Raw genomic sequence first — 26,415 nt, forward strand, 5'->3', positions numbered from 1 at the left:
TCGAGTTGAGGCAGAACCAGAAACTAAAGTTCCCTCGGCTAGTCCTCATAAGATATGTTCTCCAGACACTTCACCAGCTTTGTTGCCCTTCTCTGAACATGCTCCAGCACCTCAATGTCCTTGCAGTGAGGGGTCAAAGCTAAATACCATATCTGAGGTGTGGTCTCACCAGAGCTGAGTACAGTGGCATGATCATGTCCCATGTCCTGCTGGCCACACTATTCCTGATCCAGGCCAGGACGCTGTGCACACTCTTCACATAGATACAACAAGCAGCCGTGACAACATAAAAGTAGGAAGTGGTGCCCTCACACGGCCTCCTGGTTGAAGCACAGTCCCTCTGGATAAGGCTTTCACTAGAAAGCATTAGGAGACCAAGTCAAGTATGGAATCACACTGTCCTCTAGTGCTTGCTGCCGACAAGGGCTGAGCCAGAAGTGAAGCAAAAAGACCTGGGCTCAGATTGTGAGAGCTTCACAGAGCTTTGGAAGAGAAGGGTGCAGACTGTGCAGAGGATGAGCTGAAGCTGGTCCTGGCACACAAGGAACTCAACAAAATGTGCCAGTACAGAAGGGCTTTGTCTGGTGGAAATGTAAACCATTATGACTATGACGCAGCATAAGCCTCCTGACAAACCTACAGCCAGCTACAGCTTTTGCACTTTGCTGCTCATCACAGTACAAACACTAGGCCCAGTACTCCCAACCCAGCAAGTGACCTTCTCATCATCTCCTCTAGCAGGTCTGGCTTCGTATCACATCTTCAGGGAGGAAGTGAAGTGGTTTGCCACATTAATGCATACTGTTAGCATGTGGCTCTGCAAGTGCAGCTCTTGGGTTGTTACTGCAACATGCCACCTCCAAGGTAGCAGTAACTGAGTAACATGATTGGTTTCAGTGCTCCAATACAGGTATACTGCAGATCACGTTGGACATAATGCTGATGAGAATTATGGCACTTGCCTGTGAAATTCTTACTGTAACAAGTTTTCTGCTCACTCACAGCACCTGGGAAACAATAAAGCATCTTGCCACACTTAATGACCAGCACTGCATTAGGTAACGATGCATGTGTCTGCATAAGATGGAGCAGTCAGGAGTGTTTAGCACAATCCTGAGCACTGCAGATCACTGGTGTGTCAACCTCGATACGCAAGACACAGGTTTCTGTATTGGATGTCTTTGTGACGTTCCTGCAACATTCACAAACCCACTCATGATGCTAAAAAGCCAGACAGGCAGGTGCAAGTTACTTGCCTCTGTTCCTCCCCAGTTTACTGTGGGGCAGATTTACAGGCATGTGTCTCTTGCTGGTATTTTTCCAGCTCCTAAATCAATTGTTCTTAAATATACCTACTAGCAGTGACTGAAGACAGATTAAACATGGGTGTCCTTCTGGAAATAAATGATTCATGCAACGCAGTCACAGTTTGTATGCCCAGGTACTGACAATCGAATGAGACATGGCAAGAACACAGAGGATTTGGTTCCAATTTATAGCCACTTCCCCCCCAAACTAAGGCAAACTAGTTTAGCTTTTTTCCCCCTCTTTTTAAGTTGACAGGCTTGTAGTTACAGACTCTTACCAGAGAATTCTGTGGTAAAGATGCAAATGAGATGCAAGATAGAGTAGTTCTTTACTCCAGGCTTTTGTTTGTCAAGCTTTCAATGTCAAGTATGATGACAATATCAACGTTATGTGCAGCTCATTATTTTTTGTTCACTTAAATTCTTTTGCTTCTGATCAAGTATTTTTATATCCTTTGCATATTCCATTTATTATCAGATTCCCTCCTTTTGCCTTTGCACTGTCAAACAAAACTTTTCCAGCACTGCAGCTTTATCTTTCTTCCCCAATTCAAGCTTTTTCTTTTCTCTTTTTTTTAGTTCACATCAATATTTTAAGAAAACATTTTCTTGAATACTGACAGACCTCAAGAAGCTGTTTCCAAAGAGGGCTACAGAAGAGTTTCTAATCTCCTGAACAATGTTAAGAATTTCAAAAGTGTTTCCAAAAAATGGGCCATAGCACCTCCTGGCTGGGCTGGTTATGTGAGGATCAAAGGGAGAAGCCTGCATGCACATGCATCCAAAAATCAAAGCTGTTTCAAGTAAGATGATGTCAGACAGAGGCCAAATCTGCTATTTTGAAGCTTAAGAGAGCAGCTACACCAAACTTATTTTCCTGTCATTTAACTACAGCTGGCCCTTTCTGGGTACGTATGGTTCTTTGTGCACTGTACCTAATGATACAAAGAGTGCAAGAAACAGATGTGTTGCCTGTGTATTCGAGCTCCACAATGTTTCCCATTTCATAAATCTGCCAAGAAAAACAATATACAAACAAGCTACAATGGTTGCAAAAGTTTTCTAAGAAAATAACCACACTAAACACCAAGCCTAAATCCAGGCACTTCACTGAGAATGTATTTTATGTCCAGAAGAGGGCACTGAAAAACTAGCAAAAGATTTATTACTTTTACATTTCCCTCCCCACCTTGAATACTTCATACCAACAGTCCCCTAGCTCAGGAGCAGGTTTAAAATGGACCAGCCCTGACAGTAAAGTCTCCTCCTCTCTGGGAATTTTTCTGTTGTGATTATGTTTAGTGTTCAGGGAATGCTCTTTAAACATGATCCTTCCAAGCATTTGCTTCATCAACAGGATGCTACATCCTACCTTGAAACATTCTTTAACCTACAGTAAATAGAAGACAAGCAAATACAGCTGAAGGCATAGCATTCCTAAGACCCATTTCTGCAAAAGCACTGCGTTACCAATGTCTGTTGCACCTATGTAATACCTCAGGGCCTGTGGAAGCAAGGTACATTACATCCCAGAATTACAAGGAAAAGAAATTCTACTTCCAGTCAGATTACCAAGACTGTTTTGATCTAAGAGAACATTAATCTTTTCATTTTACCCTCCATTAAATTCTGCAAAACCAGAAACCCAGGGAAAAGAAGGTTATTTTGCTGCTAACACAAGGTCATTTTTCTGTGTGGCAAAACATGTGCAGTCTAAACATACCATCCCATTTTTCAAAGCAACTATTTTCAGGGGCTGTTCAATTACACAAGAAAGAACCTTACCAAAACTTTGTCAATGAGATTGCCAGCAACATTTCCATCCAAAGGATGGAAAATTATACAACCTCTAACACACATTCTGCAACCATAAGAGGATAAGAAAGTGAGCCTTCATCTGGAGACATACCACCTATTTGAAAGAAACCTGATTGTTAAAAGGATGCTGTACCAGACAGCCTACACTGGACACAAGTTGCTTGTATCAAATGTTCCCACCCCAAGTAGTGGTAAAAAAAATCTCTGCACTTCAGAACTGTTCAAATGCTGACACACTTGCAAACTTTCCCATTTTCTTCTGCATACATGCTGGTTTAACTTTAAATTGCACTGAAAGTTTCTGAATGTTTCCTCACCATATCAAAATTAGTTGTATTTACAGTTGTGAAATCTTGATAGAACATACCTAGAAAGCGTGTGGTAATTTTACCTTATCTTTATCCATGCCAGGTTCTCTGTACACTGTCCATTTCTGTGCATCATCACTGTACAAAATTCTGTAGGCTGAGACATAGTAGTAGTACTCTGCTAAGGTTGAACCAGTAGTGACAATACCTGTGAAAGTGAAGGTGTCAAGTTAGACAAAGAGCTGGTAGCAGTTTGCAAAAATTCACAGATCAAATTCTGAATCCAGAATTAGTTGGAATCTCCACTAGTCCAGTTACAGCTCAAAAACTTTATTGAAGGTGGCAGGGTCTGAAACTTTTACAGTGACTAAAGCTTAATAATCATTTTGCTTACTTTTAATTCTCATTACATAACCGTGCCCAGTGCTTTTCCCCCATTTCTTGATGGAAAACAGCCCGAGCACCTGGCTGTAGCCCACTCCCGTCTCCAGTTGTCAAGGCAGCACCACTCTTCCCTGCCTTTGTACTGCCAGCCTAAAAGCAACACTGAAAGCACTGTAGCTTCCTCAAGCTGACAGCTCAGCACTGCAGAACCACTCATGGAAGGTTGGTTTGTAAAAGCTCATTAGCACAGGGATCAGAGGAGTAGTATCAATTTCAAACAGTCCTCAGGGAGCTAACAACAAAAGCTGCTGTGAAACTTGAGCTGCTTCATGACAGAAAGCCAACCTGCTCAGCCCAGTCCACAAAGATCAACGCATGCATTCGAGGAAGAGACAAGCCCAAACTGATCAAAGGCTAACGTTTCACGGTCATCTTAAAACCTGGCACTCTGAAGCACTCAACCTAAAGCTACTTGATGTTTAAGTCATTTTGCCCATTAACAACAGCAAATCATCTCCGAATAACTGCATCAGCATAGAAGATACAGTAGCTTCTCTGCCACAACTTAAGTTGTCCCTGAGGTTAACGCCAACATGCAAATGACCAAAGAGGTAACTATGAGCTGATTCAGCTGCCTCTCCAAGTAAACACAGCTACTTACATGGTGGATGAGCCTAACACAGGTTCTGGCTGCAGCAGTCTGCACTTCTTGGTCAGTTTGCTAAGGGAAAGCACAACAGAATGCTGAAAGTCTCACACCATCCCCAACTCTCTGGCAAGAAGGGAAGGCTACCAACTGGTTCCTCTGTCTGCTGCTTATCTCACACTGCACTGCAATTGCTTCTGTCTCCACTGCTGGATTTCACTACTGCCATGCTGAGGTGTAGGAAAAGCTTACAAACACAGGCCCTTGCATCAGAGGTACAGTGGACAGAGCTGACTGGGTATGTGTTTGCATCTCCAAGGAAGCCATCAGCAGGAAAAAAAGGTAACACTGAGGATCAAACAAAAGCACAGGAAAATTTTCCAAGTTTTTCTGATGGAAGAAGTGTTTTGTCATGTGGAAGTCCACCTGTTGTACTGCAGGTTCCTCAGTGTAGTAGCTAGGACACAGAACCAACTTTGCTGTAATGCCAAGTAATTATCACCTGGACTTTACCTCAGATCAAACGCTGGAGAAAGGGATGTCAATAAGCAAACTTTAGGAATGCTGCTTAGAAGCCATCAGATTCACTTACCTGTTACTCTCTTTTCTTTATTCAAGTCAATCTGCAGCCACTGATGTTCATCGTTGATAAAAGCAGCCCAAGGAGGACCAGTCCTTTTTAGTCTGGCATTTTCAGGTTTCCAAATGTTCACTTGTCCTGTTTGGTCAGACCACTCAAGAATAGATGATGCTGTGATCTGGGAATCAGGGATTACCCCAGATTCCATCCCCAGTGTCCCATAGCAACCTGAGAAATGGAAAAGGTGAGTATTCAAAATCAAGTTACACAATGACTTAAGCTGCTTGGAGTTTAAGATTTGAAACGCACATAATAAAATGCCATCTAATTTCATTCTGTAACAACACTACCAACAAAACACATTGTTCTGCTTTCTAATGATGGTGGAAGTGGGTGTTGTGAGTGTTAAATGATTTATGCCTGCTCAGAAGTGATGGGGATACTCTCTCAAATCATTATGCACTCAGAGCACTAGGCAAGCAGCTTTGGGGAACCTGCCATTGTTTTTAAGAGTATCTCTGACCGATGCACAGAAGGGAAATGGACTATTTGCCCACTTGTTCCTTTTTTTTTGCCTATAAACCTCTCGGATTTTAAACCAACCTCAGTATCACAATGTTAATTTGAACAACACATCAAAGTATGTTGGAAGCCATGTTGTAGTTCTGGCCTTGGCCTCAAAACACATCCTTGAAATTAGTTTTATTTTCTTGTTGACATTCTTACTGAAAGTTTCTTCTAGAAAGTCTTCCCATGTCACATTCTGCTGACGGCTAAAAACTTCTCCTAAATTCCTGGCTAAACTTCCTTGTGAGTGGTCAATATCCTTTTGCTCTTTGCTAAAGTCTTGTTCTGTCATGCCAACAGTTTTCCCCTCTCCCATGTGTACTTCCCAGACCTATCAGTAGAGAGCACTCTCTGCCTTCAGTCAGCCCGCAGGAACAACACAGCTTACTTTGGCCATTTGCTGTGGGCCCCCTCTCCCTGCAGATTCCCTGCAGCCGCCTTTGGCACCACGGGCAGGTGCTCATCCCCCAAGGGAAGCACAAGGCAGAGCTCACGTGCAACTAGATCCCAGACAAGGCCTTAGCAATGTCCTGTGTGATGGCATTAAGTTAGTTGTCTCTAGTGAACGTACTTCATCTGCTATAGCACAGAATCTCACTGGCCCTTCACTAACCAAACCCCTTCTTCTCCTTACCTGTCACTTCCATCTAACACACTGACAGAAATACCTCAGTCTCTGTACCTCACACCTTCAGCTCTGTGATTCTTCAATTAATTTCTATTACTTGAAGTCTCAAAGTCAGCCAAGCCTTACTGCACAGTTTCATCTTCCTCTACTGACCATATCTCCAGCATTAATAACATATCCCTCTATTTTATAGCATGCAATGAAAACAACTATTATTGAAGAGCCACACCAGTAACTTCACCAGTCTGAGAAACCCCATTTCAACATAGTACAGAGTCCTCTTTTCCTTCAGCTAACTCATAGGCCACTCAATTATATACATTTTAATCTAGATCTGCATCTTGTCTCTAGCTTATGCAGCATTTTCTCAAATGCATCACTGAAATCCAGACAGTTTAGATCAGCATTTTGCCCTCTCTCTTCACATTTCCAGGCCATTTCATTACTTCCATACAAAACATCAGATCACATTTTGAAAGACAAACCCAGCAAGCCCTGCCTCCATCACTGTGTTTAGTATTCTCCAAGCAGAAGGTCACCAGACATGCAGTTCCTTCATTCAGCTCTAGCAGATGCCTGGGAGATAAATGATTTTAATATTCTGTGGATTCTGTTTTCTAGTTGTTGCTTGTTTGCATACGTTTCTGTCTCCAAACACTCCTGCCCATCAGATTCCTGCTGCCTCTATAGCCCAAGTCAGCATCACCTTTATGTATTAGGAAAAGGATTTATTTACTGTTGAGGGATATGGATATATCTTCCTCCTTTGCTGGTAATTTTTAACTGCAGCACTTTATGGAAAACAGACTTTTGGTTGCTTTTGTTTTTTCATAATGTTCTTTAAACAGTTAGAAAGACTAAGGAAAGGCCACAGCCTTTACAGTGCTTCCAACACCTATTCTAAGACTGCATTTAAAGTAATTTACAGAAAAGCTAGCTTCCATGTAGGAAAACACAGCTCTCTTTTTGACAAAGCAGGAGAGTTTTAAAAAGGGACAATACTTGCTACATCCATCAGCAATCTGCTACACAGTTACAAAACAAAGCATGGCAGTCAAGGAGAAACACAACCTACACACAGAGCAAAAGCCCAAGAGATGCTCCTCCAGAGCAAGAGAGGTAAGTAATTTATGACCTAGCATTCAGTTGCAAGAATATGCGATTTAAAAACAAAAGTAGAAGAGGATGGAGAAAGTCGAGGAATCATTTTGGGATTTCTGCTAACTTTCTTAGCAAACAACAAGGAAATAGGGAGCCAACCTTGAAAAGACCTAGAATGCAGAGTTGTTGGAAATAAAGAGCAACCCCTGAGTGCCTAGCTCTGTTAGCAGTGTGTTTGAAGTATCAATCAGCATTTCAATCAGACTGTAACAGAGGAACACAACCGGAAAGAATCCCCACCTGCAGACCAGCAAGGACACTTTGATACATCAATGCATCTGTAAATACATGACTCGTGATAATGCTTACCGCTAGTCTTGAACGTGAAGAGACTTGGCGATAGCGGTCCCCTGCGGAGAACAGATGAGGCTTTTAGCTGCAGTCAGTGAGGAAAATCAATACAAAGTGTCTTTGTTTGGATTTTCTTCTTCGACTGCTTGCCACTGAAACTGTGCACATACACCTAAACCAGTACCTCACCACTGAAGTCACCTTTCCTGTCACCAAATTGCAGCACTTTCAGTGCAATCACCTCTGGATTCTATCCCAAGTTGCACTCTCAAACACCTGCCCAGGAAAAGGCAAGACTTCATTAAAATGTTTCCCTTTCAAATTAAACTAATTGTAATGATAGTAATTAATCTCCTCGGATTGTTTTAATTCCTGGGACTTGGGAGGTAAAATGCCAAGTTACACTCTTTTCCCTGCAGCTAAAAGGCTGTAAGAGAATTCCAGGTAGGAAGGGAACTCAAGGATCCAACCTTTCTAGGTAATAGTACAAATGAGATGTCCCAGCACCTTATGAGCTGCCATGAAATAATTACTTTTACATGGACCATTAGAAATTTCTGTTCATGCCATGCATTCTGAAAGGTAAAACCTCCTTGTGGAATTAGAAAATTGCTCTTTGTGTTGCAGAGGTTAAAAATATCTGGTGGAACAATCACACCACAGCACAAGACCACTGTGATAACCTTATGGGAAGAGAACTTGTCCACGTAACACATAGCTCCACTACCTGAAATTAATCCCACGATGACACAATACCAAGATCTAAGGTGCTAAAGGCAAGAACATCAGAAGTAGACTTACACTTTGGAGGTGACATTGTTAGCCAGGGAGCCTTCATAGTACGGAATGCCCTTGCTGATTACAACATTAATTTGGCCACCCAGAGTATTTGACACAACGCCTGCGTGAATACCAGCCATACAAAGGGATGATGACTTGAAGAGGGGTGAAAAAGAGAAACGTAATACTACATTGTGAAGAAAGAAATTAAATATTGTATATGCCATATTGCCCAGTTATAGTCTCTGTTATTAGTATATGAAGGTACCATTCTTATTTAACTGTTATCTCTGTTACTGAGGAACCATTCCTCTTTGGTTTAGTTTGGAATTGATAAAAACACAAAAAGAAGGTCCCACATTTCACTGCATCCTCACCCAGATGTATTTGGAATGTAATTCTTGTACTTAAGCTCAAACAAACAGCAAGGTCAATTAAGTCTGATTTTGATAAAAACACAAAAAGAAGGTCCCACATTTCACTGCACCCTCACCTAGATGTATTTGGAATGCAATTCTTGTACTTAAGCTCAAACAAACAGCAAGGTCAATCAGTCTGAAAAAGCCAAACAGCCAGGCGCTCAGTAAATGATACTGGACAACAGAAGTTGAATACATAAACATGGAGGACCCCTTTTAACAGGAAGCACACTGGAAGCATGGTTGTCCATTTTCTCACAAGCAGTGCACTGCAGGTTTTGCATCTTTTAGCTGACAGCTTGTATTTTGATTTCAACTCATGGCACTCTAATCCACGCAAACCCACAGCACAATTCCTTCTGAAGCTGATTATCTAGGTTGCACAAGTTAATGGAGATGGGTTACTCAAAGATTCTGCAGAACATCCTGTTCTTTCCTCCTCTCCTGGACAACTGTTAGCCACTAACACCTTTATTTCCTAAAGTTTCCTTTTTCCTCCGCAGAAAAGAGTTTTTCCAGCTATTGGCAAAAAAAAAACCAACAACCTCAGAACAAGCAAACTCCAACAGATGCTGCAAATATGTGAATCAACTTTGTCTTGTTACTAGCTACAAAAAATACTTTGCAACTATTTAGTGTGGACTCACTGTGGACCAAGAACATCTACCAGGCTGTGGTGACATTTTTACATATGGTTAATTACTTAAGCAGGTAGCCTAAGATTTGCAGATATTCGAGAAAAGGACCTCAGAGAGGCACACTTCAGATTCATTTTAACACTACAATTATTGCTTACTTACATTTTTAAATTGTCTTTCCTCTTGCTAGATTATTAAAAGAGAATTTTAGGACAGATTTACTGCAAGTTTTTACTAGAGAGCTAAGCAAAATTATAATCACTTTATTTTAAACACTCTCCAGTCCTATGGCAGGTATGCTAATGCAGCTGCAAATTCTTTCTTTATCAGCAATAGGAGTTTGTACTGTTTTAAGTAAACAGTAGATTACTAAATAATTTCATTTCCAGTTTATAGAACTATTAATGTTACAGTATTAATTCTGGTTTGCAAATGGTTTCATAGATGCTTAGCACCAATAGCATTTAGTCTGTCGTGTGGTAATACAATAAAAAAAATTAAGTTAACCACTGAGATCTGTTTAGAGAGGCATTATTTTGTCAAGAGAAATAGGACATCATTAAAAGAACTAATTCTCTGTTCACATTTCCCAGCCTAAGAAAGCAAACAAAAATACAGCAGGAAGTAGAAAATAGTATTTTGATTGATCCACTCTTCTCAGTAGGCCTTAGAAAAATGTGAAGTCATATAATAGAGGCTCAAACTTCTTGGAGATGGCAACACCTGAAGGATCAGCCATTCAGCAGCTGTGCAAGAAAACGAATACCATGCTGTTCACCTTAGGAGGTACAAATTCCAGAGCCCAGGCAGCAGAACTAAAGTAAACAACTGTAACTGACTTCTAACTGCTGTCATGACTTGTTTTGCCAAAATTCAAATGAGCCTAGGGTATTTTCACTTACATCTCTGTATCCATGGGGAATAGTGCCTGAAATATCAGCAAAAGGAATCACACACCCGGCTGGACAAAACTTACTGGAAGAGAACAAAATAACCAAATCAAGATACAATACTCTATTTCACTCAAACAGCATTATTTAAGGAGATATCCTAATTGAAGGCTTATCAAATCAGACCAAAAAAAAACAACCCAAACCATAAACAGGAAGAGGAACACACAAAAGAACAGACAGCCAAAACATCTGGGTTTTTTAATATCAATTGAAATTACAGCTCCAGTCACAATATAATAAACTAATAAAGCCAACATTTTATAATATAAATATTGCATGGCTTCTGTTAATTGAAAGTCATTAAGGACCAATCTAATGAATTGTATACACTTTCTTATAAGCAATGTCTATGAAGCATGGGGCTGTTAAGCCTGGAGAAGAGAATGCCGAGAGGGCATCTGCTCTGTGCTTATGAATACTTTAAAAGGAAGGTGTCAAGAGGATGGGGCCAGGCTTTTTCAGTGCTGCTCAGTGATAGGATGAAGGGCAATAGACATAAACTGTAACACACAGAGTTCATCAACTGAACATGAGGAAAAACTTCTTTCCTGTGAGGGTGCTGGAGCACTGGAACAGGCTGCCCAAACAGGTTGCAAAGTCTCCTCTATTTCAAAACCCGTTTGGACACGTTCCTGTGCAACCTGTCCTAAGTGCACTAGGAGCAAGGTTGGACTTAGTGATTCCCAGGGCCCTACCAACCCCCACCATTCTGTGACTCTGTGACATGTGCTTCCCTCACCAGAAGGTACAGCATTTTATGTCTCTAAAGAACTTTATTAATTCATAGTAAACTGTAAGATGGGTTTGTAATTTGTAGCACACGTTGTAGTTAAGTGCTCCTTAGGTAACTGCCATGGAAATGTCAGTGTTGAAGGTGTATGCCTGCTGTACTGTGTTTACAAAAGCAATCCTGTTATGGGAATGAGATATTAGCTCTTAGGCATTAGTGCAACTTGACAAGGTTCTGCTGTATATGGTGTGTAAATAACAAAATCAGGAGAGGAAGAGTAAGGAGGAGCGCACTTATCAAAATTATTCAGCTGTAACTAGTTTGTTTCTTAAGCTCCCTGGACAGACACTTTTCAAGCTTTATCACATATACTTAACAGAGTGATCTAGAAACTATAACATTACTTCATTAAAGAGATTAGAGGGGGAAGAGGTAAAGTCAGTCTTACTTGAATTCTGGTTCAGAGAAGTGGCTTGCATTTTCTAAACAGGTAATTAGGCCTGGAAAGAAAGAATGTCAGGTCAAGAGGATGACAAAGACAGTAAGTTTTAATATGCTTCTTAAAGTGTACAAAAACACACACCTGTGACTTAACCAAAACCACATACTTACTAAATTTTCTTGCAGCAGATTTGTCATTACAGTAGAACCTTGACAAACTGTCTAACCAGGAAATCCACTGAGAATGTAACATAGACAAGAGGAGAAACACTACAGAAATTCACTTTCTGTGCAGCTTCATTTTAATTTGTAGCTGTACATCAGAGAACCTAAGATACTTCAGAGACGAGAGTGCAGACTCTTATCACAAAATTAAATTAATAAGCTAGCTAAACAGGCCTGTGTTTTCAGTGTTTAACAGTCCTACAGTATTGAAACCAGGCAGCATAGGGAGAAAACATCAGAGTGCAATATTACTGGTACCCATGACTGATACCTCAAATCTCATGCTCTTGCCTGCTCCAAAATACAGAGAGAAAAGTGCTCCAAAATATAGAGAGAAAAACATCAGAAAATAAAACAAAAAACCCCAAATCCTTGTTATCTTCTCTTATTAGAATTACTTCCAGAAATGGCTTTCTCAAGCCTTTTACCTTGCAAGGCAGTTGCTGCCAATCCTTCATTTCCCTGTGGGCCATGTACGTCACTCACCTTTACAACAAGTGGAAGGAGTTGCAAAACAAATACAGCAAAACCTCATTTAGAGGCTAGAATAACCAAAACCACAAAGCAACCAACTCAAAGAAATGGCAAAAAGACAAATAACTACTAAGCAGATTATATGACTGAAGAGCTGAAGACACTGCTACTGTAATAAAACTTCCCATGAGGTTGGTCTGTATAAAATGGTAATACTGTGATACTGTGAAAATATAGGGTTGGATAAGAAAACTTATCTGTCACCTTGGCTACTACCTGAAAGAATGCATTTTGTCCTTCCCTTGAAGCAGCCCTTTCTTTCATAAAATATAACTGAGCTTCTCCCTCTACTATCCCAGATCAGCTTTGATATCATTTCATTAAAACTACAATAACTTATGCAAACTAACAATCCAATTTTCTACACAGAAGTATCAGGAAGACTCTATTAAAAGTCTTCATTTTTAGAAGTTAATCTGTGAGAACATGGGAATAAATAAATTAGCTCCATGTTTTGATTAGGCAGCTCTTACTTTACCAATACAAGAAAATGATAAATACCTGATTTGTCAGTGGTTGAATAAGCTGCAAGAAATCCACGTCCAGAAATGTGCATTCCACTCATGAACTGCACTGTGACTTCATTACTTTTTGAAGTAATTAAACCATCCATTTGAAAGCCAAACCCACAGTATTTACCTGCAGGAAGAAAGGGGACGACAGACATGGACCAAAACCAACATGTGCAGCAAGCATCCTAACTCATCTGCAGTGTAAGCTCACATTACTTCTGGCATAAATCCAAAAGGAAACACAGGTGCATGATGGCAAACTATGCAGCCAGTGCCCATTTAAAGTGAAAGACAGAAGACGAGTATCACATGTATTGTGTCACTGCCCATGTGTGAGAGTCCCTTAACACTTGCAAATAAACATCACCTTATCCCTGTCACCTCTAGCCAGTTCTTCAAAGACCATGAGAATTCTGGCAAGGAAAAAGATCAAGTTAGGGAAACAAGAATCCTCTGCAAAAGCAAATGACACAAAAGCCTTTCTCTTCCTTCAGCTGTTGGAGCACCTCTTCATGGCTTCTGTCAAGTACTTTTCTTAATTTTGTAAAATAGGAGGCACAGTTCCCTCATTTCAGCACTGAAGTACAAGCACGTGTGAGCTCCAGTCATAGAAACTCCTCATTGGTTCACTTTCTGGTTTGCTGCACCTATAAAACTTAACAGCAGTTAAGTACTTCTCTTGCCATCCAAAATGACAAAAAATAATACACTTTTAACTGAGATGCTGGATTCTGCAGATATTGACAGTAATTCACCCTGTTGAGTCCTAGAATTACTATCAAATCATATTACTTTTATAAAAATCATACAACCATAGAGCTGTTTCAGTTGGAAAAGACCTCTAAAATCATCAAATCCAACCTAAGACCACCATGGCCGTTAAACTGTGTCCCAAAGTGCCCCACCTAGACATGCTTTGAACACCTCCAGGGATGGTGGCTCTGCCACTCCCTGGGCAGCCTATTCCAATGCCTGGCCACTCTTTCAGGAAAAAAATCTTTTGTAATACCCTCTATAAACCTCCCTTGGTGCAATCTGAGGCCATTTCCTCTCATTCTATCATTTGATAATGGCTGCTAAACAGACACAAGTCGATATGGAATTACCCAGTCCTACTAACTAGAAACTTTAATAAAATACTGAGGAGTTTATTAACCTATTAAGAAAATCAAAATCTTCTGTTCTATAGGCTCCCTTGATCATTCAGTATTGTACTATAATCCTACTTAAGATGCTGTAGAGGATAATCAAAGTGGCTAATCACCAGCAGCACATGACACTACATATGCTTCACTTTACCATTCATTTATTTGCTTTCTTGGTAATAAGTAGAATTGCAAAAAAAGTCAGACTCCCTTCTCAGCTGAAGGCAAAATACAATACTAGAAGGAGTAGAGTAACATTACCCTGTGGGAATAGTTCTTAATACAACACAAACCAAAGCATTCTAAATGTTGCTTATTGAGATGTTTTTTGAACAGAGCAAGGGTATTCTACCCAAAGAAAAAAAAAACACCCAAACCAACCCAGTCCCATAATATTTTAATGAAATTTACAATATTATACAAACACAACCTTATCTGAGGTCACCACTTAAATTGGTTATCAGTAAGAGTTACAAAAAAGAAAGTTCCCTTTTACCAAGGCATGACATGGACCCTGTATTTTGCTCTAAGTCTTATTTCACTGATTAACTGCACTCATTATGATGAACCTGCATCATTTTTCCAACTTTTCCCTTTTGTTCCAAGTTTTGTTTTCAGCCACTGGATCTTGTTACACCATTGGCTCATCTCAGTGTAGGTCAGCCTGTCCTCAAAACACCATTTATCTTCTGTTTTGGGCAAGCACACACAGAAAGGCATTTAAATCTAGTTTGGGTAAACTGTGCAGTTCTGCTTGCACCATGGAGATAGAGCCTCCAACAAACTGCAGCACCTTGAGATTCACAAGAAGACATACTTCTGAGACTATAAATAATTTTTCTAACTCTTCCCTGGCCTTTCACCAGATTTCTCAGCAATCTTTTCAAAAAGCAAGCACAAGAGATGGATAAAACATGACTGCTATGACTCTTCCTTCAATGGCATGTGCAGATTTTGTTTGTACTTTTGCACTGAAAGGCTTCAAGTGATTTTGAACGTCAGCATGACAGCAGGAGAGGGAACTCCCACAGGAGCTTATGTTCTCTACTACTGTAGATCTTGGCTTGCATTACATGTGTTAAGTATATCTGCCTGTAGACAAGCAGTCATTGAACTGTGATGAAATCACCCATAAAGAACACCTCTAGACCTTAAACTAGAGACAAACTTAACACTAAGGATTTCAATCTTTTGATTTGTTGATAAACATCCAAAACCCTTGGAATGAGACTTACCCCTTGAAAGCTTCTTTAGAAGCCTGTTTATGAATAAAGTAGCCCACTAACAACTCAATTTTAAATCTAATCAGCCATATTTTAAGTCTTTTGGGGTTAAGGATATGACTGGACTTCAAATTTTATATGATTTTAAGGTTAGACCATGTCAGTATACTGTCTTCAATGGAAAAAACTTAAGATAAATCCAGATTTCTTCCAAACAAATTCAGGTCACTGTTTAATCTCTCCAGCATTTGCTGCTCCAGACAGGAACATTCAAGAATCTGCATTTCCCGTATCTGCCATTATTAGTAGATCACTGTTTGCTCTGTGATTTATTAAGAGCAGAACAACACACACATTTGCTCAACATACTGAGCTACTACACCAGTTACAAACAGCTGAAAGTCAAGAGAAACATATCAAGTAGAACATGTACTTGGAGCCATTAAGTCACTTGTAAAAGTGAGTAATAGACTTATCAGAACTGGACATTCCTGGCCATTTAAGGACTTCATCATTTTCTATTTTAGACCAACTCTGGCTCAGCAGCTGGAAGCACATACTTATTTTCACACATACTTACCTAGGTAACAGTTGGAAAGGAGAGTTAAGAAAGCTAACATTCCACTAACGTCTTTGTAAAAACTCAGTTTAGTGAGATCAGCATTTGAATTGCACAACAAAAAATCCTGGAGAAGTAAATCTCTCTTTCCCTACCTCTCTCCAGATTAAAAATTTAGGAAATAAAAAAAAAGCAAACCAACAAACCAAGCAACCACCAAAAAATTCTATCTGCACAAAACAAGTGATTTTAGTGAAGGAAGAATAACAATTAATTTTGAGTTTTATGCAACATATGCCTTGATGTAGATGTCACACTGCTATTTGAAAAATACCTGCCCTATAGTAATTAAATTATGTGTCCTCTTGAAAAGAACCAAAGTTAAAACTATGGATGTTAGAAGAAGATGGGAGATAGCTGAAGTACATAACTTCTGAAGCCTCAACTTCTTTAATACCACCAAGATGAACAGCTCAAATCAGAGTCATTCCATATGAAAAGAAAAGCCATTTTAGATAAGACACCTATCTTTTTTACTTTTGTTTTTTTATGTAAGATCATTTCAGCTTTGAAATTTCCTTTCCACTGGTTACAAGAACTTTGCAAGCTACTGGTAAGGGTCTGAGAAAAAAAAATAATTACAGCAGAGTTTCTTTTGAAAACCTGAAGAATCAAAGATTATTATAGGATCTGTGTAGCATTTGGGACCTGTTGCATACACAGTGTAGGAAGTTCAGCTATCATTATCAGTCATCATTTTTGCAGTTCATGAAGACAATATTTACAGTAAACAAAATGCAATTACTTAAGAATAATTACATTAAGGATATTCTGACATTTCCAGAGAAACATGAACTCTGGTTACAGAATTAGTAAAATTCCTTTCTTTCCCTTGAGGTTCCTGTAAATAATCAACACTTTCTTCATCACTTTACAGAAGATTCAAAATCCATACTGTACAAAGCAGTGAATGATGTATTCAGGCAAGGTCTTACCCTACACCCACTATCCAGATCAATTACAATTGTTTTCTGGGGCTAGAAATTAGTTAATACTACATGCCTTTTAGTTACTCTATACTCAGAACAGCTAAACAAGGAGAAAATTTAAAGTAACCAAAGTGCCAATAGCATATTCAAGTTCTACACAAGCCAACATCTTTCAAAAACAGCTAGAAAAGGCTCCTACCTATCTCTGTCCTGGTGGGGCCAATCCCATTGTGAACTCTTAAGTAACTGGAATGACAGGAATCTGAGTCATCGATATCAAAATCACCAAATCTGAGCTGAATTCGCTGCCCAGGCTTTACACGGATTTCCCATTCACAAACTGTGCTATTGGGAGAGGTCTGGGGGTAATTTATTGAAGCAAGAGTTCCACTCTCAGGGCCCAAAACTGTATGTCCACATCCATCACCTACAAAAGAACAAAAAATGATCAACTACATGCATTCAAAGCTTCACTGGTGATTCAGTTACACTGCTTTTTAGCAGTGCTGTAAGATTTGCTGGTTTTTGCTAACTATACTAATCATGTTGCAAGAATACTCCAAGGCAAGTCAACATGAAACACCGACTGTGGGAAAACCAGCACTCAAACATTGCCTCATGTTTAGCTTCTCTAAACACAGGTGACAAGAGAGCTGCCACAAATTCCTTAAGAAGATAAAAATCAATCAACAGCAACCTTTAAAACTGCAAAGAAAGAAAGTGTCCCTGCTATTTCACGTTACCTCGACACCTACAGGCAAAAGAAAATGTTATGAAATGGATAGAAAAACTCACCAATAAAACAAGTACACATCAGCTTTATAACACAACTGTTGTATCCACAACACAATTAAACAGAAGTGAAGAACTGTTTATCAGATAGCAAATACTCCATTGAAAGTAACTGCCAGGTCTGAGCATCATCTAACTGTGAATTCCTTGTTTTCTACTATACCACAGTCTCAACGCTGTAATTAAATCTTACAGCTCTTCAGAGATTATGCTCAGTTTCTCTAGGTTTGTGCAACAAAATCAACCTGGAGTTCTCTACCTAACATCTGATTATTAATTCTAAACAGCAGTAATGAAAAAGACTTAAAGCATGAATTGTGCGTTCTCAAAATTAAATCATGAAGAGCAAACTGATAAATCTATTACTCAATTGCCAGACATGAATATCCCCCCACTATGTAGCATAAAAAGAATTAGAATAGGTGTGTTGTTTTGGAACTAAGAGTGTTCTTTAAATAACACCCACCATCACTGGCTTTTCATAAATGACCGTAGCAAGAGGAAACAAAATATTCCTAAGGGCACATCCAGCAAAATTAATACCTGCAATAATGTAAAGCTCTGAAAATAATCCTCATAACACCTCTGATTTATTTTTGTTAGCACTGAGACTGAAAAGGCAGTTTATTTAATTTGGACCCATGAAATCAGTAGGCCAAGAACAGCACTATCATTTTCAGGTTTTGATACTAGAAAATCCAGAGATCTTTTGGAAGAGATCTATACACATTATCCTAAAAGCAATCAGGACCTTTCAAGGCCCTGAACAAAGTAATGGAAGCAAAATATCAAAGACAAGAAGTCAGATTAGCTCTGCTGCTAAAAAATGTCTTCGACACTGCTCCAAATATTATCTGTAGGTCCCTTTTACTCATCAAAATTCATGCCTGTGTATGTATACACCTCCTAGCAAGTGATTACAGCAGACAACGTTATGCAAAGATTTCAAACTCTAGAAATACACAGCGATTAGTGATGTGCTGATGGATGTTTTAGACTGCTGTGTCAGGCTGAAAGTGTTTTATATCACACACTCTGATGTGTAGGTCCTCTACTAAACAGGAAAAGGTACAGGAAGCTAAGCTGTAAGGACAGGAATTGTACACATAGCTAAGAATTTTAACTGAATTTCAAATTTTTTAAACATACTTCAAGCAAAACTGAATGGAAAACTAAATCCAATGCACTTAAGTAACGTGGGAAAAACAAAGTGTGGTACTTTACTGATTAATCTGTTTACAAAAGCATCTAACTTCTAGTAACAAAGCCTATTCTCTATGATGTCTAATGAGAGACAGCTGCATGTTCTGAAAAGTGATGCTGGTACATACAGAATCACAAACACACAAACTGCAGTTTTTCTTCTGGATAGTACTCTTCAATCAAAATCACAGAATGATAGAGGAGGGGTTGGAAGGGACCTGGAGAGATCGAGTCACAGTATCACAGTATCATCAGGGTTGGAAGAGACCTCCATCTCCCGTGCCAGTGCAGGGTCACATGCTGTGGTGAAATAGCACAGTGTAACATCCAGATGGGTTTTGAATGACCTTAGAAATTTGTGTTATCAATTCTTGATCTGTTTTGACTATTTTTTAACCTACAATAACTCTAAAAAAAAAATCTTACAGCAATCTTCAGCTACTAAAACGATTAAATGATGTAGTGATTAGAATGATGCATCTTCTTTGGAAAAGGTAACTTGAATATCTCTTCATTATAATCCAAAGTTCTATCTGTAAAGCCGTTGGTTAGCTATGTTTTTCTTCACTCTATTTTAGCTATTTGCTTTAAAACGCTTTGCTTCATCCCATGACAGATATGACTTCCATTTGGGTGACAGCTGATAAATTACTTTCCTAGATTCTGTTGTTCTAATAGATGAGACACAACTGCCCAATGTTACAAAGAGAGGTAATTTAAACCGTATGTTTTCATCCTGGCTTTTTTCCAAAGGCAGATTAAAAAAAAACTAAGAGCAAGTGAAAGATTTATCATTTAAAACCTGTATGGCTTTGGTTTATTAGTTAGCAAACATTTAAATGTCAGATTCCTTGTTAGGCACAACATGCTTAACAGTCAAGATTAACACCCATTCCTTTGCTAGTGAACTGGCTTTTCACAAACCAGGGCTCGCACACATTACAATATGCATGGAACTTAATATATTAAGAACAATAAAGCCAACAATTATATACTAGGACTTTATTCATGGTGATACTTGCAGCTAGTATTTCAAAATACTTCCTAACTAGAAAAGTAATTTTCACCATAAGCAGCAATCGGTTTTAGGTTACATCCTAAATAAAAACGATGAGCCAGTTAACCAGTTCTGTGATTTTCCTATCCTGTGACAGAAGCAAACAATTATTTACTCATTTGCAGATGAATAATACTATGCAGATAAGGTAAGATTTTTGAACAAGCAATCACAGCAGGCAGATACATTGTTAGTGCATTTTAAGGACAGTGAACCCCCTTGTGTGATCTGGACTACTTAGTAGTAAATTGTTTCTCATTTCAATGTTATTGTAATGCAGTAACCACACAAATGCAGTTTCTTACAACCAGGAGCAGCAATAATGCACATAAGTAGGTATCTGTGATTCTTCCCCACACTTCTGCATCTTAGAGCAATGCTGCTGGAATTCAGACAAAGGAGAGCTTGTGTTTCTTTGACCCAAACTACCCAAGTACTTCGTACAAACCTGAAGTAAACTGTAATTTTTCCCAATTAAAAGCAGAAAAGATCATGCCTAACTTTCATTTAAATCATTCTCTTCCCTAGTTTGCTGTTCAGCTCTCTCCAGCGTGAAACAATACCAGCACTGCACTTGTATGGTGAACAGGACACACTTTTGTGATGAGAAATGCAGAACTCTAAAAGTGCTCTTGCACATTTAGGTGAAAAAATGCAAATAAATGATACCAAGTTTTTAAAATATATTGAGACTTTTCTTTCAAAGACACGTCACAAAGAAATGTCAAATTTCCCCTTGCAGCCTGGAACAATCGGCCCTACTCCCAGTGACTAGGAAGAAAACCCTTCTACTCTGTCTCACCCAGTGCAATGGAAATGTAATTCTCTAATCTCTTTTTTTGTTAGAGGCATTCTTGAAAACTGTGCTAGTTTGAAGCTAGCTAGAATGTTTTGGTGAGAAGAACCAGATTACAGGCTGTGGAAAGAAAACAATGGTGATGTCTACTCCCCTCATAGGCTTGCTGAGACGTATAGGAACAAGAAACTAAAACATTAGATAATCTCTGGGGCTGCTGGCTGAGCTGCATCTTTCTAACCTCACCCTCCATTTTGAGCTAACCCACTTCGCTTCTTTGCCGAACCTCTGTTCTTCCTTGGGATTGGGGTAAGGTTGAGAGGGGCAGGGGGAAGGTGAAGGGGTGGCTGAGAGCCCCTCCTGGGGACTCAGGTTTCTGGCAGGGGAGTTGTGTTTCTGTATTACCTTTTACCTTGTCTATTTCTGTCTAAAACTGTATATACTGTAAATATCTGCTTGTATATTGTGCTAGCTGTAAATAAATAGCTTCATTCATATTTCCAGAGCTGTCTGAGTCTAGTCTGGATGATTTCTAAAGTGGGGGGGAGGGCGCAGAGAACACCCAAACCATCACAAAAAACACACAAGGAAAAATACACCTCTTATCTGTCCATATTAAAATACCTGCTTCCAAATCATACTAAAAGTAATGGCATGGAAAAAATATTGTGCTGAACTGCAGCATCACCTTACCACTATCATATAATTGTTTTGGTTGGAAAAGACTTCTAAGATCATCAAGTCCAATTGGTCAGCCCAACACTACCATGACCATTAAACCATATCCTGAAATGCCACACACACACACATTTCTTGAACACTTAAAGGGACAGTGACTCCATCACTTCCCTGGGCCTTTCTGCTTTGCTGTTGACTCAAGACAGTTTAGCCAACTGGAAACACAATACAACAAACTATCTTGGGTACTTCTCTAAGACAGAACAGCCTGTTGCCTGGAAGGGTGCCTGGAAAGATGAACAAACACAGTATGTGCCACCTTACCAGTTTAACTGGAAGAATACATGATTAGTCTCAGGATATCGGCCCCAAGAGTTCCTCAGCACTGTCATGCTCTGTGACCTCCTCTGGTACCAAGTCATAATTCCATGTCGAGATCACATTCTGGATACACTCAAAAGCTTCTTTTTCTGAAGCTGCAAAATGGTCACTGCAGCCACTGACTTACAGTGAAGTTACTGAACACTAAGCCAACTTCTAAAGGTAGCTGATCCTGACTGGACAATTTATATCTAAACTTTGTTAGTGATGGCATAGCATACACAGACACTTCATACCTGAAGAATGTAAAGATGACCATGGCATGTCTTATGTGCAGTACACAGTCTGCCAAGGGCAGCAGCAGCATTCATGAGCTGTTTGGAATTTCTAGAAATCACACTTCCAGTGAGACTTGCAGAAAAATGAAATCTCATCTTATTGGTACTACAAAAGGCTAGATCTTGAGCCTCCCGATGTAAGTGGTGTTTCAGTGTCTCACTGTTTGATAAAGCTGTAAAAACTACAACCATCAACTCTCAAGCCACATACATACATCCTATATGAGTGGGCAAATCTGCAATATGTGGGAATTTCTACAAGGAAAAGAGAAAGTATAAATCTTTGAATGACAGCCACATATCCAGAAGCATTAGCTACTTCATTCACTTGAAGTTAAGTGCTATCATTTTATTGATTTGTGTGAGAGTGGAGTATGGGAGAACACACAAGAGACAGATGCCCATACCTAAATCAGCAATTCCTGAAAGAGCTGATAACTTCTGCTGTCAGTACACAGTTGAACAAACCTCTTGTTTTCTTGCAGCCTTCTGCCACTCAATAGACCTACTGCATTTCTAGAATAGAATCACAGAATGGCTTGAGATGGAAGGGATCTTAAAAATCAACTAGTTCCAACCCCACTGCCATGGGGGAAAGACATCCCACTGGACCAGGTTGCTCAGAGCCTCATCCAGCGTGGTCTTAAACACTTCCAGGAATGAGACATGTACAACTTCTCTGAGGAACCCACTCCAATAGATCGACCCCTTCATAGAGACACCAGATCACTTGCACATACACACTGCACTGACATTTCCTGAAAGCTCTACAAATGTGCACTGAATGCCATGTGTCCTGAAGACTGTGTTCATAGCAAACACAAATAAGCTCATCTCTTCACCAAAATGTGCGTTAGGAAGCTCGTGGAGAAAAGCAGGCTACTGCCATCAGAAGCATTCATCTCTTCTGCAGGCGCCTTCGCATGCAGTCTGGATGAATTATCCTGACAGAATACATACGACCCCTGAGTTATGGCATGTCTGATGCAACCACACAGATGACTTAAACACTTTCTCATACCCAACTTCTTTATTTCCAGCAACAAAACACAGAACTTGAACCAACACAAACATACAAAAATGCATTTGATAAGAAGAAAATGTGAAATTTAATAAAAGTATGCAAACTGGAGTGGGTGCTAAGTGCTCTATTAAAACCCACAGAAAAGATTAATTATTCTTTATAGTTGTTGAAGTCAATAAATCAGAACTTTTTCCCCCATAGATCAGCTGCTATTAGTGACTGCAAATCCTGTTCTCACTACCAAAACATGTTTAAAATTAATCTTTAGGACTAAAGAATGTCTTCTCATTCCTTACTGAGGAAGAGAGAACGAGAAAGACATAAACCAGATTAAGATGACAGTCTATAAGGCATAACTGATGTATATCAAAAGACTGATATCAATTTTAACATATGGAACTTCTGAACAGACTCAGTTTAGCCAATGTGTTTCTTGAGATTTTATGTATATACAGAGTAGACTGTCCCTGCCCATGGCAGGGGGGGTGGAACTAGATGATCCTTGTGGTCCCTTCCAACCCTGACTGATTCTATGATTCTATTATTTATTCTATTAATTATTTAAAGGTAGAACCAAGTCTAATAGAGTTGTGCAAGCAAAAAGGCATTTTAAAGCATTCATTTTAATTCCAAATACACAGCTCTTTCTGATTCAATGCACTACTACTACAATTTCTCCCTTTCTGTTTAGCTCCTGTGTTCTGCATTTCCTTGCTTTTTATCACTGTGCCACAAAAAAGACCCTTTATCTACTTTTTGCTTTTCTCAACATGGACAAGACATTTTAGACAGCCAGCAAAACAGTTCCATGAATGACACTGGGGAATTAAGACTACAGAGACACGATAGCTTTTTCAGGTATTTTCAAATGCCCTTATTTGTGTCCTCCAAATTCATTAGTGTTTCCATCAAAATCCACAGAACTATGTTCTTCAGGAAGGCTCTACTCCTCTGTCAGAATTAATTTTGTTAATAAGCCAATAAGCACATAGTTCACCTTCACCTTTATGCAACATTTATTTGACTCAGTAACACACTGGTTTGGGCACTTCATCCCATTACAGATATTTCACAACATAAAATACCCCACACCTCCACAAGTGAGGCCATAGCTCCATAAACACTTGAAGGCACTTTAAATTAGTGCTGCCAGAGACAAAAGCAAGCCTTGTCTGCCTCTGCTTTTGGCCACTTTTTCTCACACCCTTCCTAGCACTGAAAGAAAACACTTCTGCAGACACAATGGTAAACCAGACCAGGAGGGTTAGCTTCAACCCAGTACAATCCCCTCATCTATTTCAATGCAGCACTAACAGAGGGACGGGACAACGTGAAAGCCAAGAAACACTAGTAACAGCTTCTTTCACCAGCACTGCCAGCCCATGCTTTTAAACCACCATGATATGTAAAAACCATCCATCCCTCGGGAAGGCCAGTTACACAAGTGTGGAGCACTGGCTTCAGGAACTGAGCTGGCTGAAGACAAACCAGTACCCCTTACCCATTCACTCGGCACAGTGTTAGGTTTCAACCAATTCACTTCTCTGAGGCAGCTCATTGTGCAACTGCCACTGGTAGGGCAAGAGAAGGAGGGCAGGTGGGATTACGGTTGTCTCAGCCTGGATTGATTTACTTGCTGTGGGGCATTCCTAGAAGGGTAATGAAATTACAGTTTGAGGTTTAACAAAGACAGGAACAGGACAAAAGGTAAAGCACAATAAGCATTTTGCCTTTCAAAATGTTAGCAGCTCCAGGGGAGGGGCACTAGGGAGTGAGAGGCTGATTCTAGCTTACAGCAAAAGTACAAAATTTAAGATGCCATTACAAGAAGATTTTACTGTTTTCATTTACAGTGCTTGCCACACACTGAGCTACTGATAATTAGCACTTTATTGTTTTCATCTGTACATACAGCTTTTCAATCGCCATCTCTGGAAGAGTAGCCTTAGCTTCCAGACACTGAATTTTACACAGAAGAGTAACACCCTTGCTAAATTTCATACCCAGAACATTTTGAAGCAAATTATCTCAATTTATGAAATTGTCAGAGTGGGTAAGGTATCTGCTGCTTCTGCTAACCAAATTGACTACTTCAAAAGAGCAGAAAAGAGCAGCTGTATAAGACAGAGCTTTCACTTACTGATGTTAGGGAAATGATGTGATTAAGTTTCCAGGGACAGCTATGACTTAAACAGTATTCAGCCAGAAGTAGTCTGCAAAGACAGGCTACCATGGGGAAGTGATTTACATGAGGACTCTCCTTTCAGTGACACACAATGAAGCTCTCTCGATCTGCTGTTCGTGCTGAATCACAGATGTATTCTATTTTTTGTCCAGCACGTGCAGCTTACCACTTCACAAGACATCTTAGCAGCCTGCATCAGCACTTCCATCAGAACAATCACTGCTGTGCTCCAAGTGCAACACAGCAGAAACACAGCTGATGAAAGCAATCAAAAACACTACGAGAATAAGCAACAGCTATGGTCATAATAGGCTTCATATCTTGAAGACCTTGTAAGGTTTTCAAACTCCTCACCACATGAAGCTCAAATGAAATTCCATAAGCCTTACATATGTCAATAGGCAAAAGATTCTCCAATCACACCAGTAATTCACAGGCTAAATTAACATTAATCTTTCTCTCTCTTCCATTATCAGTACATAAATGAAACTACACGATCTACACTACTGGTACTACACCACTGGTGGTAAACACTGATATGAGTACAAGCTGCTGCAGTAACATCTTCTCTTGTATATACCTGAGGGACATTGTAGCCAGGTGGGGGGTGGCCTTTTCTCCCAGGCAACCAGCAATAGAACAAGGGGACACAGTCTCAAGTTGTGCCGGGGTAGGTACAGGCTGGATGTTAGGAGAAAGTTGCTGGCAGAGAGAGTGATTGGCATTGGAATGGGCTGCCCAGGGAGGTGGTGGAGGCACCGTCCCTGGAGGTGTTCAAGAAAAGAATGGATGAGGCACTTAGTGCCATGGTCTAGTTGACTGGCTAGGGCTGGGTGCTAGGTTGGACTGGATGATCTTGGAGGTCTCTTCCAACCTGGTTGATTCTATGATGCAACTTCCCACCCTGTCCACAACAGGTGCTCACTGTAGCCCTGTTGAGCTGTACAGAAGTTTTACACCCAGGTTACAAACTTATGTGCTCTTGCTTCACAAGTAAGGGTACAGGTGGAGATCAAGAGGGGTCTAATAATCACTGCAGCCTGCACAATGGAGAGGATGCAGGGAGGAGAACATGAGAGGGCAGCAGACAGCAGTAAGTCCTGTTTGGCAACAGAAGCTGAAAGTTTGGGTACCTGAACAAGTAACATTGAGGCATCCAGATGCTTTCAAACAGAAAAGCTCA

The 26,415-nt window shown here is 39.9% G+C and overlaps 1 protein-coding gene across 1 annotated transcript in view; it reads right to left on the reverse strand.

Moving 5' to 3' along the window:
* Window positions 1-26,415, reverse strand: part of DCBLD2 (discoidin, CUB and LCCL domain containing 2) — a 48,703-nt gene that overhangs the window by 9,132 nt on the left and 13,156 nt on the right. The window contains exons 2-9 of the mRNA XM_064143205.1: window positions 17,038-17,265; window positions 12,912-13,049; window positions 11,659-11,710; window positions 10,430-10,502; window positions 8,492-8,625; window positions 7,709-7,749; window positions 5,056-5,271; window positions 3,517-3,641 (exon numbers count right to left, since the gene is read on the reverse strand). Coding sequence (XP_063999275.1) covers window positions 3,517-3,641; window positions 5,056-5,271; window positions 7,709-7,749; window positions 8,492-8,625; window positions 10,430-10,502; window positions 11,659-11,710; window positions 12,912-13,049; window positions 17,038-17,265 — 1,007 coding nt within the window. The remainder of the gene's footprint in view (window positions 1-3,516; window positions 3,642-5,055; window positions 5,272-7,708; window positions 7,750-8,491; window positions 8,626-10,429; window positions 10,503-11,658; window positions 11,711-12,911; window positions 13,050-17,037; window positions 17,266-26,415) is intronic.

Source organism: Pogoniulus pusillus, chromosome 5, assembly GCF_015220805.1.
Source record: "Pogoniulus pusillus isolate bPogPus1 chromosome 5, bPogPus1.pri, whole genome shotgun sequence".
NCBI lineage: Eukaryota > Metazoa > Chordata > Aves > Piciformes > Lybiidae > Pogoniulus > Pogoniulus pusillus.